This window comes from Phascolarctos cinereus, unplaced genomic scaffold (genome assembly GCF_003287225.1).
Source record: "Phascolarctos cinereus isolate Bilbo 61053 unplaced genomic scaffold, phaCin_HiC Scaffold_7;HRSCAF=346, whole genome shotgun sequence".
Lineage (NCBI taxonomy): Eukaryota > Metazoa > Chordata > Mammalia > Diprotodontia > Phascolarctidae > Phascolarctos > Phascolarctos cinereus.
Genome location: NW_027556180.1, coordinates 177,524,870 through 177,539,539, shown reverse-complemented (window position 1 = coordinate 177,539,539; position 14,670 = coordinate 177,524,870). Strand labels below are relative to the sequence as shown.

Genomic DNA, 14,670 nt, shown 5'->3' with positions numbered 1-14,670 from the left:
TTAAGAGTTGTAAAAATTCATTCAAGACATTGTGCTATGTTTTGATTTAAGGTCTTATTAAAGAAAAGAACCCTACTATAAGTGAGAGAATATTATTGTGCTCTTTGAAAAATGCTCACTATTGAAACCCAAGAACTGCATTAACTTACTTGCTTAACTGGGCAGAGTTAAGAGTTGAAAGGCAGAAAAGGTCACTATAAGAGAGATCAAACATCCTTTCTTAAAGTGACCCTTTCACTGAGGAACTAACCTGAAGGCAGTTAATGGCAGTGAGTAGTATAAGGATCTATCTGAATTTAAGAAAGAGTTATAAGTCTGTAGTATAATTTTTAAAAAGGTCTACCTGTTTTACAAATGCTGGGAAGAACTATTGAAAGCTTTAAAAACAATGAAAACAAGAAAAATTCCTTGGAATACATCAAATAACAGGGAAAAAATATTACTTTAAGACTAAAAAGAAAAAAACTTAAGAGAAAAACCCAAGAATTAGAAGAATTTTAATAAAATCCATATGTTTACATTTGTACATTCTGTGTATTTCTGGCCCTGTGCACTGACATAATCAGAAGTCAAAAAACAGAGTAGCAAGGATAAAAGTTTCCTGCAGAGCACAAGCAGAAAGCAGGGGTTCTCTTTGTCAGAATACAGGCATGAACGTGATCGCAAACCACAGCTAACAAACTGTGCCTGCCCCCCACCCCCTTTTCAAGTAGCAGCATGTTTAATTATTCTCATGGACGTCAACTTTTTAGCTTGAAGTTCTCTCTACTGCAAACATAACACCTTTAATACACATTAATACTTTATAGGCAATGGAAGATAAGTAGTTCATTAAAATAGCACATTATTGCCCACGAAGTATTAATGTAAACAGTTTAGATAATGCTGAATGAACCAAAAAGTTATGCAAAATCTAGTGGCAAGAGTGACTGAATGAACATTTTAATTGTTCTACACAGTAGCATGATTACAAAACAGTAGATGCCCTACTGGGAGGGACCTCATTTTTTAAAAAAGTTATTAAATATGAAAAAGGACTTCCAGGAGACAGAGGAAGGGGTTTACTTCCAACGTATAAGATAATTCTGCCCAACAAGGCAGACCACTGTTTGTGCCAAAACCCCAATAGGGTAGAAATGGAGAATTGTCCAAATCTGGTTCCTATCTGTCTCATGCATGCTTAAAGTTTCACAGGACTATTGCTCATTCAGTGAAAAGGGAGGATGACAGCATCACCAAGACTTATCCAAACTTCTGTTCATCCTGTGGAGGGAGTACTTTAAAAGGTGCAGTGTTCCACATCTTTGTGTCCATTCTCCAAGGAGTATAAATTCAAACTCACAAGTTGTAATTACAACATGGGCAATAATATAATCATTCTGTAAGCAGTAGAGTCATCAGCTGTGCAAAATTCATGAGCGGGTTCTGAATTAATCACAAATCAATTTACATCCGATATAGTCCAGCTACAGAGCATAATTTCTTAATAATTTATTCTTCAGATAACAGAGCCACAATGAGTTGAGAGAATGATACCATTCCCCTTGCCCCCAAATAATGTAGTGATACTTAATTTTTGACCCACTTGGAATTGGGAAAGGGGAAAGGAAGAGCAGATTACAATTAGGACAGGAAACATTTGTAATGGAACTGGGAATCGGCTGAACAGCAAACCTTCACAAGTCGGTAGTGGATGAACAGTAATAGAGGGCACTGTTTAGCATCATTAAGTTATCACAGGTAGCAAAATAGTGCTTGAATTTGGAAAGTAACAGCTGCATGGCTGGTTTTCCTGAATGCCAGTTCTGACTAGAAACTATAACTACAAATTTGTGTCCTAGCACAAATCTAAAATAGGACAATGAAACCATAGTGGCTTTAAATGATCAATAATGTTATACCAAAAACACAACATGAATTCCAAATCTTTTGAGAATGAGAAGCATTTTCACGCTTTATTAATAAACGTTAAAAAAGTATGCACGTATCAGGAGGCAGGACTGCCTTATGGGATTTTTTTTTCCTTGTGGTAGTAGACAAAGCACTCATCAGGGAAAGTATTTCTCCATCATCTGTGCAAAGGCAGCTTTCCTGAACCACTTGTCCAAATACATGAGGTCAAAACAGGTGTCTCATGAAGACAACATTCTATTTGTCCCCACTGAGTGATTCCCTTTTAATGATCCAAGTTCTGGATAAGAGGTAAATTGTTAATGAAGAAAAAATAACCCCAAGTAAAGTAAAAGGATTTAGGAACAAACAAAAAAAGTCAATGTGAATATGATTTAAGTTAAAAATAAAATCTCCTAGTCCAACGTGTTAGTTGTAGAATTTCATACTGGTGGGTGAGGAAACATTTTTATAGGACATAGGAATGGAAACGTGGCCACTAAGCAGGTAGACTGACTTGATTGTTGCCACTGTCTTTTAAGTCCTGAAGGTAGGTTTTTTTTTGTTTTTTAAGCTATGAGAGACTATCCATTTCCAATGGATATGAACACATTGCATTGAGCAGAAAAACAAATAAATAACCCAAGGGTTAGTGCTTAGTGGAAATCTGGCCAACCAAAATAATGGGTTGGGAAACAGAGAACAGTAACAACACAGAGGTGGCCCCCCAAAGCCAGCAATTTCAAAGCAAAAGTATAGTTCATGATCTATTCCTGAAAAAGTGGATGTAGACCCCAAACATGGATGTGCTATATTGACCGTGATTAATGCAGGATCTTGGAAAGAGTGGCACAGTGTGAGCCCCTCTATTTAACAAGATCTCTAAACACTGACCACTTCCTTGGATTTACAAAAAAAAAAAAAAAGACACCCTCATCATCATGTCACATTATAGCAAATATTTTCAGTGCAAATTTATGTTCCTTAAAAGAAAGAAAGGAATTTGTCAGTCCTGGTTTCCCCCACGATTTGCCTTGATGAAAAAGGAAAGGCTCATTTTTCTTTCAGAAGAAAGCAGACGTTTGTTTTCGATTACTATTTACAAGGAGAAGTTCACTCTTGAATGATTCTATTTATGATAAGGTATTTTTCATTTACATTCATAAAAAAGATCAGCAATTAAATGTTCATGTTTCACATCGACTGACACCTTCCCAGCACCCAGGGTATGATTCTTTCATTTTGATGTCAAGAGCAGCTGTACTCTGGTCTTTTTATCCAGCACATTTTACAAAGGAATAAGTGTTTGCAAGTACAAATGTGTCTTTTTCAAGTCCGATTGCCAGGGCTAGATGAGTTAAGGTTCGTGTGTCTATTTGCAGCACAATGAGTGTGGACAACACCACCATTCGGATACCTAACAAACACAGGCTCACAAAAGGGACTTTGGCACATCTGGCAAAGCTTTTTGTCTGACAGCCGAACTGGGCTTCCTTTTAATTTTATCTGCAAAAAGGAAATAAAGATCATGAATTGTGTCTTCTAATAACATTTCAAAATACTGCCTTTTCAGTTTTCTGGAGAGATACATCAATCCATTGGTTACTACGAGTGATTTATCATTAGTTTCTTGAACAGGTTAAGATAAAGTGGGACCTTGGTACAAAACACTACATAAATAAAACCACTTACTATAACTACAGATAATATTTTGTAAAGTACTCAGCACAGTGCCTGGCACATAGCAGGTGCTGAATAAATGCTAGGTATTAGTTACTGAAATAACTTTAATTTTATAAAACCAAGCCAAGTACCAGCCAAGTTTATAGCTCCAGTTAGCCAAAGCATCTTAATCCCACTCTGAAGCTTCTGTTATTTTAACCAAAGCTAGAGCTGCAATGGGCCATAGGGGTCATCTTGTTGGATTCTTTCATTTTCAAGGTAAAGAAACTAAGGCCCAAAAAGGTGAAATAACTGCCTCATAGTCACACAACTAATTAGTGGCACAGAGGCACAAAAATCAGAAAAGATTTTGAGACATTTCTGTCTCACTCATTCCCTTTCTGAGCCTTGTGTTTCCTAAAATGCAAAGTTACTGTACAAACTACTTATGTAAGCACAGTCTAGTGGACTGACACTGTACATCTAATGTCAGCTGTCAGCCAGTCAGTCATTAAACACTTCTTAAGTGCCTTCTACGTGCCAGACACCATGCAAAGCACTGGGGATACAAAGAAAAGTAAAAGATGGCTTCTGGTTCCAAGATGCTCACCATCTAATAGGGAAGACAACATGCAAAGAACTGCATACAAACCAACTGTATATACAGGATAAACTGGAGATAACCTCAGAGGGAAGGCACTAGAGTTAAAGAGGACTGGAAATCTTCCTATAGAAGATGGGATTTTAGTTGGGTTTTAAAGAAAACTGGCAAAGTCAGGAGGCAGAGATGAGGGAAAGCACTGCAGTCATAGGAGACAGCCAGGGAAAAGCCTGGAACTGGGAATTGGAAAGTCTCATACTAGGAACAGCAAGGAAGCCCATGTCACTCTGTAGGGAGAACACAAGGAATTCTCCAGCAATGAAGCATCCTTCCCTAACACTTCTCTTTCTGATCATTCCCAGAAGCCAGCTGCATTATGCTGCTGCTTCCCTCCCTAGTTTCTACTTGCACACGCCATTAACGCCACGTTTGAATAGGGACTTACTTTTGAATGATCATGACTACAGAGAGGAAAAATAATAAAGGGAGTCACTGGTTAATAAACATTAACATTAATAAAGTTAACAACAACAAACTGTGTGGTATATGGGATCATCATGCTGAACCTGATGTCATGAAGACCTGGGTCCGACTACCTGCGTGACCCTTTTTCAATCATTTCAATTGTGTCTGTCTCTTTGTGACCCCACTTGGGATTTTCTTGGCAAAGTTACTGAAGTGGTTTTCTTCTCCAGCTCACTTTATAGAGGGGGAACTAAGGCAAACAAGGTTAAGTGACTTGCCCAGGGTACCCCAGCTAGTAAATGTCTGAGGCCAGATTTGAACTCATGAGTCTTCCTGACTCAAGCCCAGTGTACCATCCACTGCACCACTTCGCTGCCAAATGTGTGACTGTCTCTTTCACCTCTCTGTCTCTCAGTTTCCTCGTCTGTAAAATGAGAAGACTGGATTTGATTATTTCTAAGGCCCCTTCCAGCTCTAAAATCATGATCCTATGAATGAGGAATAAAACAAAAAGAAAAAGAAAAACAACTCCATGACTACCACCACCACCCCCCAGGTCAAACATGACCTGCCAAAAACATCCCCCCTCACCTTATCATGTTTGTAGAGTAAGTTTTCTGCTTTGGCCAAACCCAATGCAGCTTGAGTCATCCTCTTGGTGTGAAGGCTTTCCCTCACAGCCCTGGTAAGGAAAGGTGCCAGAAGTTGAACCGACCAGGTGTCAGGCACCAGCTGTAAAACCTGAGCTGCATCGAACTCGGTGGCGTGGTGGTTCAAGAGGTCCACGGCAGCCGGAACCAGGTCACAATCAGAGGGTCCTGGCTTTAGGTAAACAGAGAGCAGCATGTGGAAGAGCCGCTGCCGATACAGAGGGTCTTTACTCTGAGAATTCCACAGGCAGTAATCCTTAGCCGCAGAGAAGTCCTTTAGCTCATGTACCAGGATGTGCAGGGCCCTGTCGTGCTCCTCCAGCTTTCCATGTAATATTGCACTTTCCATGTGAAGGCTGGTCCCCTGGATTTTATCTGTCAAAGGGAACAAGCTGTTTAAAAATCAGATGGAAACATAACCCAAAGGAGCACTTGGGCAATATATCACTTCTCCCTAAGTTCCAATCCCACTCAATTTGCCTTTTACTTTAAGAACATATGAAAGTAAAATTCATTATGCAAAACACACCTAGCTGGGGAGACGACAGATGTTGCTAAATGCTGCCATCTAGATGACTAAGTCAACATTTTCATGCACATTCATGCTTAGTATTTAGGCCCTGAAAAATCAAGCATAACATAGACTCTCTTTATTACAATTATAAATGATTTTGGAATGGATTTTTTTTTTAAATTTCAGAAGGAAAGGCACCAAATGTTTCAGTAGAAAGAAGGCCCTGGTGAGAGCTCAGGTTTACAGGTTCACCAATAACCTCTAATTCTAAAAGAAAGTCTCTCCTTCCCCAACAGATAAATGGTCAAAGGATATGAATAGGCAGTTTTCAGAGGAAGAAATTAAAGCTACTGGGGCAGCGAGGTGGCTCAGTGGATAGAGCACCGGCCCTGAAATCAGGAGCACCTGAGTTCAAATCTGGCCTCTGACCAAATACTTGACGCTTGCTAGCTGTGTGACCCTGGGCAAGTCACTTAACCCCAACTGCCTAAGAAAGAAAGAAAGAAAGAAAGAAAGAAAGAAAGAAAGAAAGAAAGAAAAGAAAGAAAGAAATTAAAACCATCTATAGTCATGAAAAAATGCTCTAAATCACCATGGATTAGAGAAATACAAATCAAAACGACACTGAGATGCCACATCATACAAAACAGGAAAATGATAAATGCTGGTGATGTGGGAAAACTGGAACATTAATGTATTGTTGGTGGAGTTGTGAACTGATCCAACCATTCTGGAGAGCAATTTGGAACTATGCCCAAAGGCTATAAAATTGTGCATACCCTTTGACCCAGCAATACTACTTTTAGGACTGTATCCCAAAGAGACTATAAAAATGGGAAAAGGACCCACATGTACAAAAATATTTATAGCAGCTCTTTTTGTGGTGACCAAGAATTGGAAATTGATGGGATGCCCATCAATTGGGGAATGGCTGAACAAGTTGAGGTATAAGAATGTAATGGAACACTATTATACTATAAGAAATGATGCGCAGATGGACTTCAGAAAAACCTGGAAAGACATATATGAACTGATGCTGGCTGAAATGAGCAGAATCAGAACATTTTACATAGTAACAGTCACATTGTTCGATGACTGACTTTGATAGACTTAGCTCTTCTTGGAAATGCAAGGATCTAAGACAACTTCAAAAGACTCAAGATGGAAAATGTTATCCACATCCAGAGAAAGAACTATGGAGTCTGAATGCAGATCAAAGCATACTATTTGCTGTCCCTTTCTTCTGTTGATTTCTTTTTTCTCGTGGTTCCTTCCATTAGTTCTAATTCTTCTATACATCATGACTACTGTGAAAATATGCTTAAAATGAATGGATAAATAGAACCTATATCAGATTGCATGCCATCTTGCCATGGGGGGAGGAGAGGAAAGGGGAGAAAATTTAAAATTCAAAATCTTATGGAAGTGAATATTGAAAACCAAAAATAAACTAATTATTTTTTAAAAAAAGAAATTTTTTAAAAAGTCTCTCATTTACTTCACTTGGGTACTGCCCACTGCCACATACAAAAGCCATCTCAGAGGAGATATTTGCAAGGCACCTAGCACAGTGCCAGGAACATAGAAGTGTTTATTCCCTACCACATTCCCCATCTTTAGCATATATTAAAGAATAGTAGGCCCACAGTATCCAGTTAATGACTCCTAATACTATGCCAATTTATAGTTGCCGTGACAGAAAGTCACATGAGTTAAGTGAGTGAATCTACATATTTAAATTATTTCTAAAGATGTTCTAATATTTCTGCAATCTAATTTTTCAAATTAGAAGAGACGACATAATCTGATGGAAAAAGAAAAACTTGAGTTCTAATATCATTTCTACCCCACGTAAGCTGTGTAAATTAAATTACTTCATTTCTGTGCCTCCAACTCCACAGGTGTAAAATGGGAACAGTAATAAAGAGGCCCTTCCTGTCACAAAGGATATTCTGAGGACAGATGGGGAAACAGAGCAGAACTGTGTTATGTACAGTTTTGTGAAACTCTGGCTCGAGTGGGACACGTTTAAGATCTTTCTAATGCATTCCCTGTTTTCGTTGCGTCCCTCTAGCCTTCCCTATTTTCCCAGTCTATCACAGCTACTCTGGCCTCACCTTCTTCCCTTTAGAGACTTTACCAGTTCAACTCTTATGATGCCCTCTAATCCTGACCCTCTATCCCCCTTGCCCTTTCAGTGAACATACCTGGCTAAATTCCAAACCTGTTATTCCCTTCACTTATCTCCCACTATCTGCCCTTCTCTGTTTAAGTCAAGCCAATATTTATTAAGTGCCTACTACATGCCAGGCACTATGTTAAGCCACAGAGATACAAAGATAGGTACAGATAGTCCCTGCTTTCAAGAAGCTCAGTCTAATTGGATAGGGACACACACACAGAACATATATTAGACATATTACATATCATGTGTTACATATATCTCATCTGGGTGTCACATATATCTACAATTATGTACATGTATATATACTGTGTGTCGCATCTATCTTGTTTGTACACAGTTGTGTATGTTGTCCCTTTCCCATTATATTTATATATGAATATGAAATTTTATATTTCTCATACATACTTATAGGCGTATATGTACATGTGTGCATGTGTATATATACATACATGCATATATTCTGTGTGTATCACACGCACAGGATAAACTGAGATAATCTTAAAGGAAAGGCACCAGCATTACTAGAGATTTGGGAAAGGCTTCCTGCAGAAGGTGGGATTTTAGCTTAGACTTGAGGGAAGCCAGACAAGCCAGGAAGTGGAGAATTCCAGCCATGGGGGGCAGCCATGAGAATCCACGTTGTTGAAGACAACCTACCTTGTATGAAGAACAGCAAGGAGGCCAGTGTCACTGGATCACAGAGTTATTTGGAAAGGAGGAAAGTACAAGAAGTCGGAGTGAGGTAAAGGTAGAAGGGGGCCATGAAGGGCTTTAAAAGCCAAACAGAGAATTGTATAGTTGATCCTTCTGCTTCAAGGGAGCCACCAGAGTTTATTGACTAGGGGGTTGACCCAGTTAGACCTATGCTTGAAGAAGATTAATTTGAGAAATGAGTGGACGACAGACTGGGACAGGGGGAGATCTGAGGCAGGAGGACTGATCAGAAGGCTACTGCTGTAGTACAGATGTGAAATGACAAGAGCTCACAGCGGGACAGTGGCACTGCCACAGAAGACAAGGGGCTGTAGAGGAGAGCTGGTCCTGAAGGTATGAATGACAGGACTTGTCAGCTGATTAAACATAGGAGTGTGAGAGAATGTGAAGAGTCAAGGTTATAAACCTGGGTGACGGGAAAGACAGCGAAGGAATAAAAGGAAGAGGGAACAGCTCAGAGGAGAAGACGATGAGTTCAGTTTTGGGCACAGTTAATTTGAGGCATCTAAGAGACACCCCAGTTTGAAATATCTCACAGGCAGTTAGAGATGCATGACTAGAGGTCAGGAGAATGGTTAGGGCTGGATAAATGGAGCTGAGAATAATCTGCGCAGAGATGATAACTGAATCCATGGGAGCCGATGAGATCACCAAGTGAAATAGCATAGGATAGGAGGACCCAGGACAGACCCTTGAAGGACCCATGGTTAGTGGGTGTGACCTAGATGAAGATCCACAAAACTGGACTGAGTATGCAGGTAAGAGGAGAACCAAGACAGAAAATCATGAAAATTTAGAGAAGAGAAGTAGGAGGGGCTTGACAAAAGCAAAAGCTATGGCCTTGGAGTCAGGAGGACCTGGGTTCAAATCTGGCCTCAGACAAGTAATGCTTACTAGCATTGTGACCAGGGGCAAATTACTTAACCCCCATTGCCTCACCAAAAAAAAAAAAAAAAGGAAATTTATTGGTGCAGCTAGGTGGCACAGTGGATAGAGTACTGGCCCAGGAGTCAGGAGGTCTCGAGTTCAAATCCAGCTTCAGGCACATGATACTCACTAGCTGTGTGACCCTGGGCAACTCACTTAACCCCGACTGCCTCACAGAAAAAAAAGGAAGAAAAAAAATGGCAAAAGCTAGAAGGATAAGAATTAAGAAAAGACCATCACTTTTGGCAATTAAGAGGTCATTGATAATTTTAAAGAAAGCAGTTTCAACTGAATGATGTCAGGAGTCAGACTGCAGTGAGTCCAAAAAAAAGTGAGAAGCAGAAGGAAGTGGCAGCATGGATGATCTTCTTAACAAGTTTAGCCATGAAAGGGAGGAGAAATATAGGACAATAGACAGAGGGGCTGGATCAAATTAGAATGGTTTTTTTAAGTATGACAGAGATATGCATGTGTTTGTAGGCAGCACAGACACTTCCAACACACAGGCAGAGACTGAAGATTAATGAGAATGGGTATAACAGAGGAGACAATCTTTTGGAGAAGAGAGGAAGGAATGGGATCATTTGTGCATGTGGAGGGGTATGGCAAGGAGAAGAGCCTTTCATGTGAAACAGGGGTTGGAGAGGAAATAGTGGTAGAGGCAGCTAAATGATGTTAGGAGAGAGGAATGGCCTCAACTTTTTCAGTGAAATAGGAGGCAGCTGAGAGAGCAGAGGGAGGGGGGACCATGGCAGATTTGAGGAAGGAAGGAGAAAGATCTGGAAAAGATGCTATCATGACTGAGACAGGGAATCTGAGGAAGCTGCAGAACTTTGCTGATTGTGTCCACAACAAATTTATGTGATATAATCTCAAAAGGACACTGAGAGCTCTCCCCAGCTGGTCTCAAGCCTCCTAAGACCCTTTCCCCATTCTTTATTGGTAGAGGACTTCACTGCTTAATTTACTGAGGAAATCAAGGCTATCAGCCATGATCTCTCTCTTCTTTCTATTTCACAATTCAAAACTCTAGTCCTTTATCCTCTGCTCTGTCATTTGCTTCACTATCTGGAGTAGAGGTGGCCCTTTTCCTTGACAAGCTCAACCCCTCTACTTGATCCCTCCTTTCCATAAACTTTCCCTTCAATCATTTCCTTGTTCTTCTTCAAGTACTCTTTATATACTGGTTTCTTCCCTTCTGCCTACAAACAAGCCCAGGTCTTCCTATCATCAAAAACAAAACAAAACAAAAAAAACCCTTTGACTCCACCAGACCCTTAAGCTACATTCGATATTTCTTCTCCTTTTTACAATCAAATTCTTAGTGGGGGGGGGGGAAGCCTATACTCATTGTTTCTACTGCCACATCTTGAACTCTTCTAAGAAAATATTTTTATTCTGAACTTAAATACAAAAAAAACATTTACATAAACAAAATCTTAACTCTCATTTCATACCACTTACTTTATTAAAAAGTATATGATGAATTCCACAAGCCACCCCTGCTTGCCTATGCCTCTCTCCAAACCCTTTCCTCTTCTCTTTAGCACATTTCCAACAATGTCTCAATGGCTCTCTTTTCTTTGTGGGGGGAGAGGAGGCAATCCCTCAACTAAAAATACAGACAAAGAACTTCTACACACTTCTAAACCCTTTGTAATATGGCTTCTGATCATACTATGGATTGAAACTGTCCTCCCAATGAAGAGTCCATGGTGTTTTGTCAGCCTTCAACCTAACTGACCTGATTTATGACACTCTTAACAAACCTCTCCATATGGAGATATTGTTTCCTGGTCTCTTCTACATGTCTGTTTCTGCTCAATCTCCCGCATTCTCACTGTCTCTGTCTCTCTCAATCTCTCCCCCACACCTCAGACACTTCCTACTACCTCTGTGATCACTAGTAATTCACTTAACCTATGTGGAAGCTCAGTTTCCTCATCAGTAAAATGGGGATAACAATATCTGTAGTACTTACCCAACAGGGTCATTTTGAAGCTCAGTCTTTAAAGACCCATATGAATGTTAGCTATTATCTAATTATGATCTCTACTGCAATGATACACAAATTTTTATATTCAACCCTAATCTCATCCCTGAACTCTAGTCCCATTCTGTCGACTGTCTGCTAGACACGTCCACCTAGTTTGCCCGCTGGCACCTCAAACTCAACATATCCAAAATGGAACCTGTTCTCTTCCCTACTAAATACACTCAGATTCCAACTTCTCTATTTCTACTGAAAGTATTCTCATGTTTCTAGTCACCAAGGTTCTCTACCTTAAGAATTAACTCCTCCTCTCCTTCACCTTCCAAATCCAATTGGCTGCCAAGTCTTGTCAGCTGAACCTTGGCATCTTATATCCATCCTCTTCCATCTTATTTCTTGACTGAACTTGCAATGGCATCCTAGTGGCTTCTAGGCTCCTTTCTTTTACATTTTCTCCTTCCCAATTCCTCCTCCCTACAGCTGCCAAAATCATCTTCTTAAGTGCTGGAACAGGCCACCGAGGTGGACAGTGGGTGCTTAATAAATGTTTGCTTTGAATTTCTAATTTTGGAGAGTATCTACAACATTACATATGTCCATATGATCCATAGCCTAATGATGATTCAATTCAATAAGAACTGAGTACATGTCTACTCTACCTAAGGCAAGAGGAGCTGAAAGGGACCTAAGAAGACATTTAGCCCAACCTCCTCATTTTACAGATAAGGAAACTGAGGCAGAGGAAGAATCAGTGACTTATCCAAGATATAGAAGCAGTAGGTAGAAGACCTACTACTTGGTAGGCAGGCAGTTAGAAGACCGTGGTCTCCTGAAACCAAACCTGGCACTCTTTCCACTACCCCACTCTGACTCTAGGGATAGAAAGATGAAAAAGGGCACAGTCACTACTCTCAAAAACCTTACATTATACTAGAGGAATATGGCACCTACAATAACTACAACATGGCTAAATATGCTAAGAAAATACAAAGAAAAGATCCAAAGTGTTATATTAAGTTGGAAGAGAGCACTATCACAGCTGGTGAGAGGCAGGGAAGGCTTACAGAAGATGTATTGTCTGACCTGGAGCTGGAAGGAAGAGAGGCATTTAAATTGAAGAAGAATGGGGTAGATGTCCCTGGTCCAGTTTGACTGCTGTAGTATTGAATTCATCAAATGGAAGAGCAGTGTGAAATCAAACTAGAAAGCTATCTTGGGGCCACCAATAATGTGGAAGGTCTTGATTATCAAGAGAGAGTCTGAAACTTTCCTGCACATTTTAGAAACAAATTTTTTAATAATCTGTCTTCTGCAAAATATTCCACTGAATATTTATTTTTATTTTACTTACCTAAAAGGATTTTTTTTAAAAAAAAAAAGTCTAATTAACATGTAGTTATGTTCAATTTTCTTTTGGATCAGACCTGTGATTTCTGTGGTATAGGGAACTCCAAGAGGAGGAAACTCCCTTCACCTATGCAAACTGGCACCTTTGCTACAACTTACAGTCTTGGAAAACCTCCTAGGGCCCAGAAAGTAAGTGACTTGCCTAGGGTCAGAAGCAGAGCCTGAACTCATGATTTCCTGAACCTGAGACCAATCCTCTATCCATTATGACATGCTGCCTCTTCATTAATTTTAATGACATTAACCAATAACATTACAATTTACATTGGCATGGAGCCTTACAGTTTACAAAACACTCTCAAACATATCTCACTGGATCCTTACAATATGTCTGTGAGAAAGGCAAGGTTAATTACTATTCTCCTCATTTTATAGATGAGGAAACTAAAACTCAGAAAGGTTGAGTGATTCTCCTAGGGTTAACACAGTAAGTAAGGAAGCTGAAACTACAACTCAGGTCTTCTAAACTGAAGTCCAGGTCATTTTTCTACTATGATGTGGTCATCCTCCATATAAACACATCGATGTATAACAAGGAGTTTTAGGACAAATTTTAACATATATGAGGCGCGTTTTGAGGGCCTTCAAAGAAAAATCACTATAAAACTATTATTCATACTAACTTACTTATCAACAAATACAAATCTTATAACTCAATGAAACAAGAAGTCACAGAATTCAATATGCAGTATTCATCAAATGGAATTATTACCATCAAACTATACACTGTTATCTGCCCACCGGTTTGCAGCCCTAGACTATTACCATTTAGTATCCTAGGGGAGCATGCTACTATTGGGCTGAGCTACATGGTAAAGTTACTTGTTAAAAAAATTAACTAGAGATTTTTAAACTGTACTTCCAAAAAAGCAGAAGTCAAACCATTGGTTCAAGGAGAAGGGAATGGGGATGGAGTTGGTGGCTTGAGAAGGCTTGGAACAGCTGCTATGGAAAACACAATTAAGTTAATCTGAGATTAATTAAAGGATTTATGAAAAGTCAAAGCTGAAGTTGGCATGAATTTGTAGCATGCCCAGTCAGTGCACTCAGCAGCTTGGGAAATGGCTGGTGTCACTAGGTGTGTGTGTGATTTACTGGTGCCTTTAAATGTAAAACTAGAATTATTAGTGCCAGGGTACTGTTAAAGAGTTAGGCCCCCACTTCCCCATGATCTTTCTTTTTCTGGGTCAGAGGGGAAGAATATTATAATCCATCTTCCCATGTCAGATTCAGAAGGAAAAAGCATGGCAAGCATCAAAGAAGTTCAAACACATTCAATCCAGAATCTTATGCTAAGATTCATGAAAGTACTGGTCATGCCAACTCTTTAACCAGGAAAACAGATGTCGAGTAGAGCAGAGCCTTAGGATATTCATACCTCTGTTTCTTGTAAATCCAAATCAATTCAGCATTCACTGAGTGAAGGGCAAGACCTTGTGCAAAGTAAGACACAACTACAGTTGGAAACTTCAAAGAGGCAGCTCTGTGGGGAGGGGGGGAGGGGGGCAGAGGATGCTCTGAAATGGTGGGAAGAATGCTGGACTCTGAAGACCTTGGTTCAAGCCTGGGCTCTGAGACTTAAGTAGCTGTGTGACCCTGATCTTTTAACCTCTCTAAGTACCAGTTTCCTCATTTGTAAAAAAGAACCCTCATGACCTGCCT

General features: G+C 39.8%; 1 protein-coding gene across 4 annotated transcripts in view; it reads right to left on the bottom strand.

Annotated features, from left to right (window-relative positions):
• Window positions 1–479: 479 nt before the first annotated feature.
• Window positions 480–14,670, bottom strand: part of TGFBRAP1 (transforming growth factor beta receptor associated protein 1) — a 76,172-nt gene continuing 61,981 nt past the window's right edge. For all 4 annotated transcript variants that reach the window (XM_020987909.2, XM_020987911.2, XM_020987913.2 and 1 more), the window contains 2 exons: window positions 5,210–5,643; window positions 480–3,396 (listed from right to left, as the gene is read on the bottom strand). In XM_020987909.2, the coding sequence (XP_020843568.1) occupies window positions 3,220–3,396; window positions 5,210–5,643 (611 nt within the window). In that variant the 3' untranslated portion in view covers window positions 480–3,219. The remainder of the gene's footprint in view (window positions 3,397–5,209; window positions 5,644–14,670) is intronic.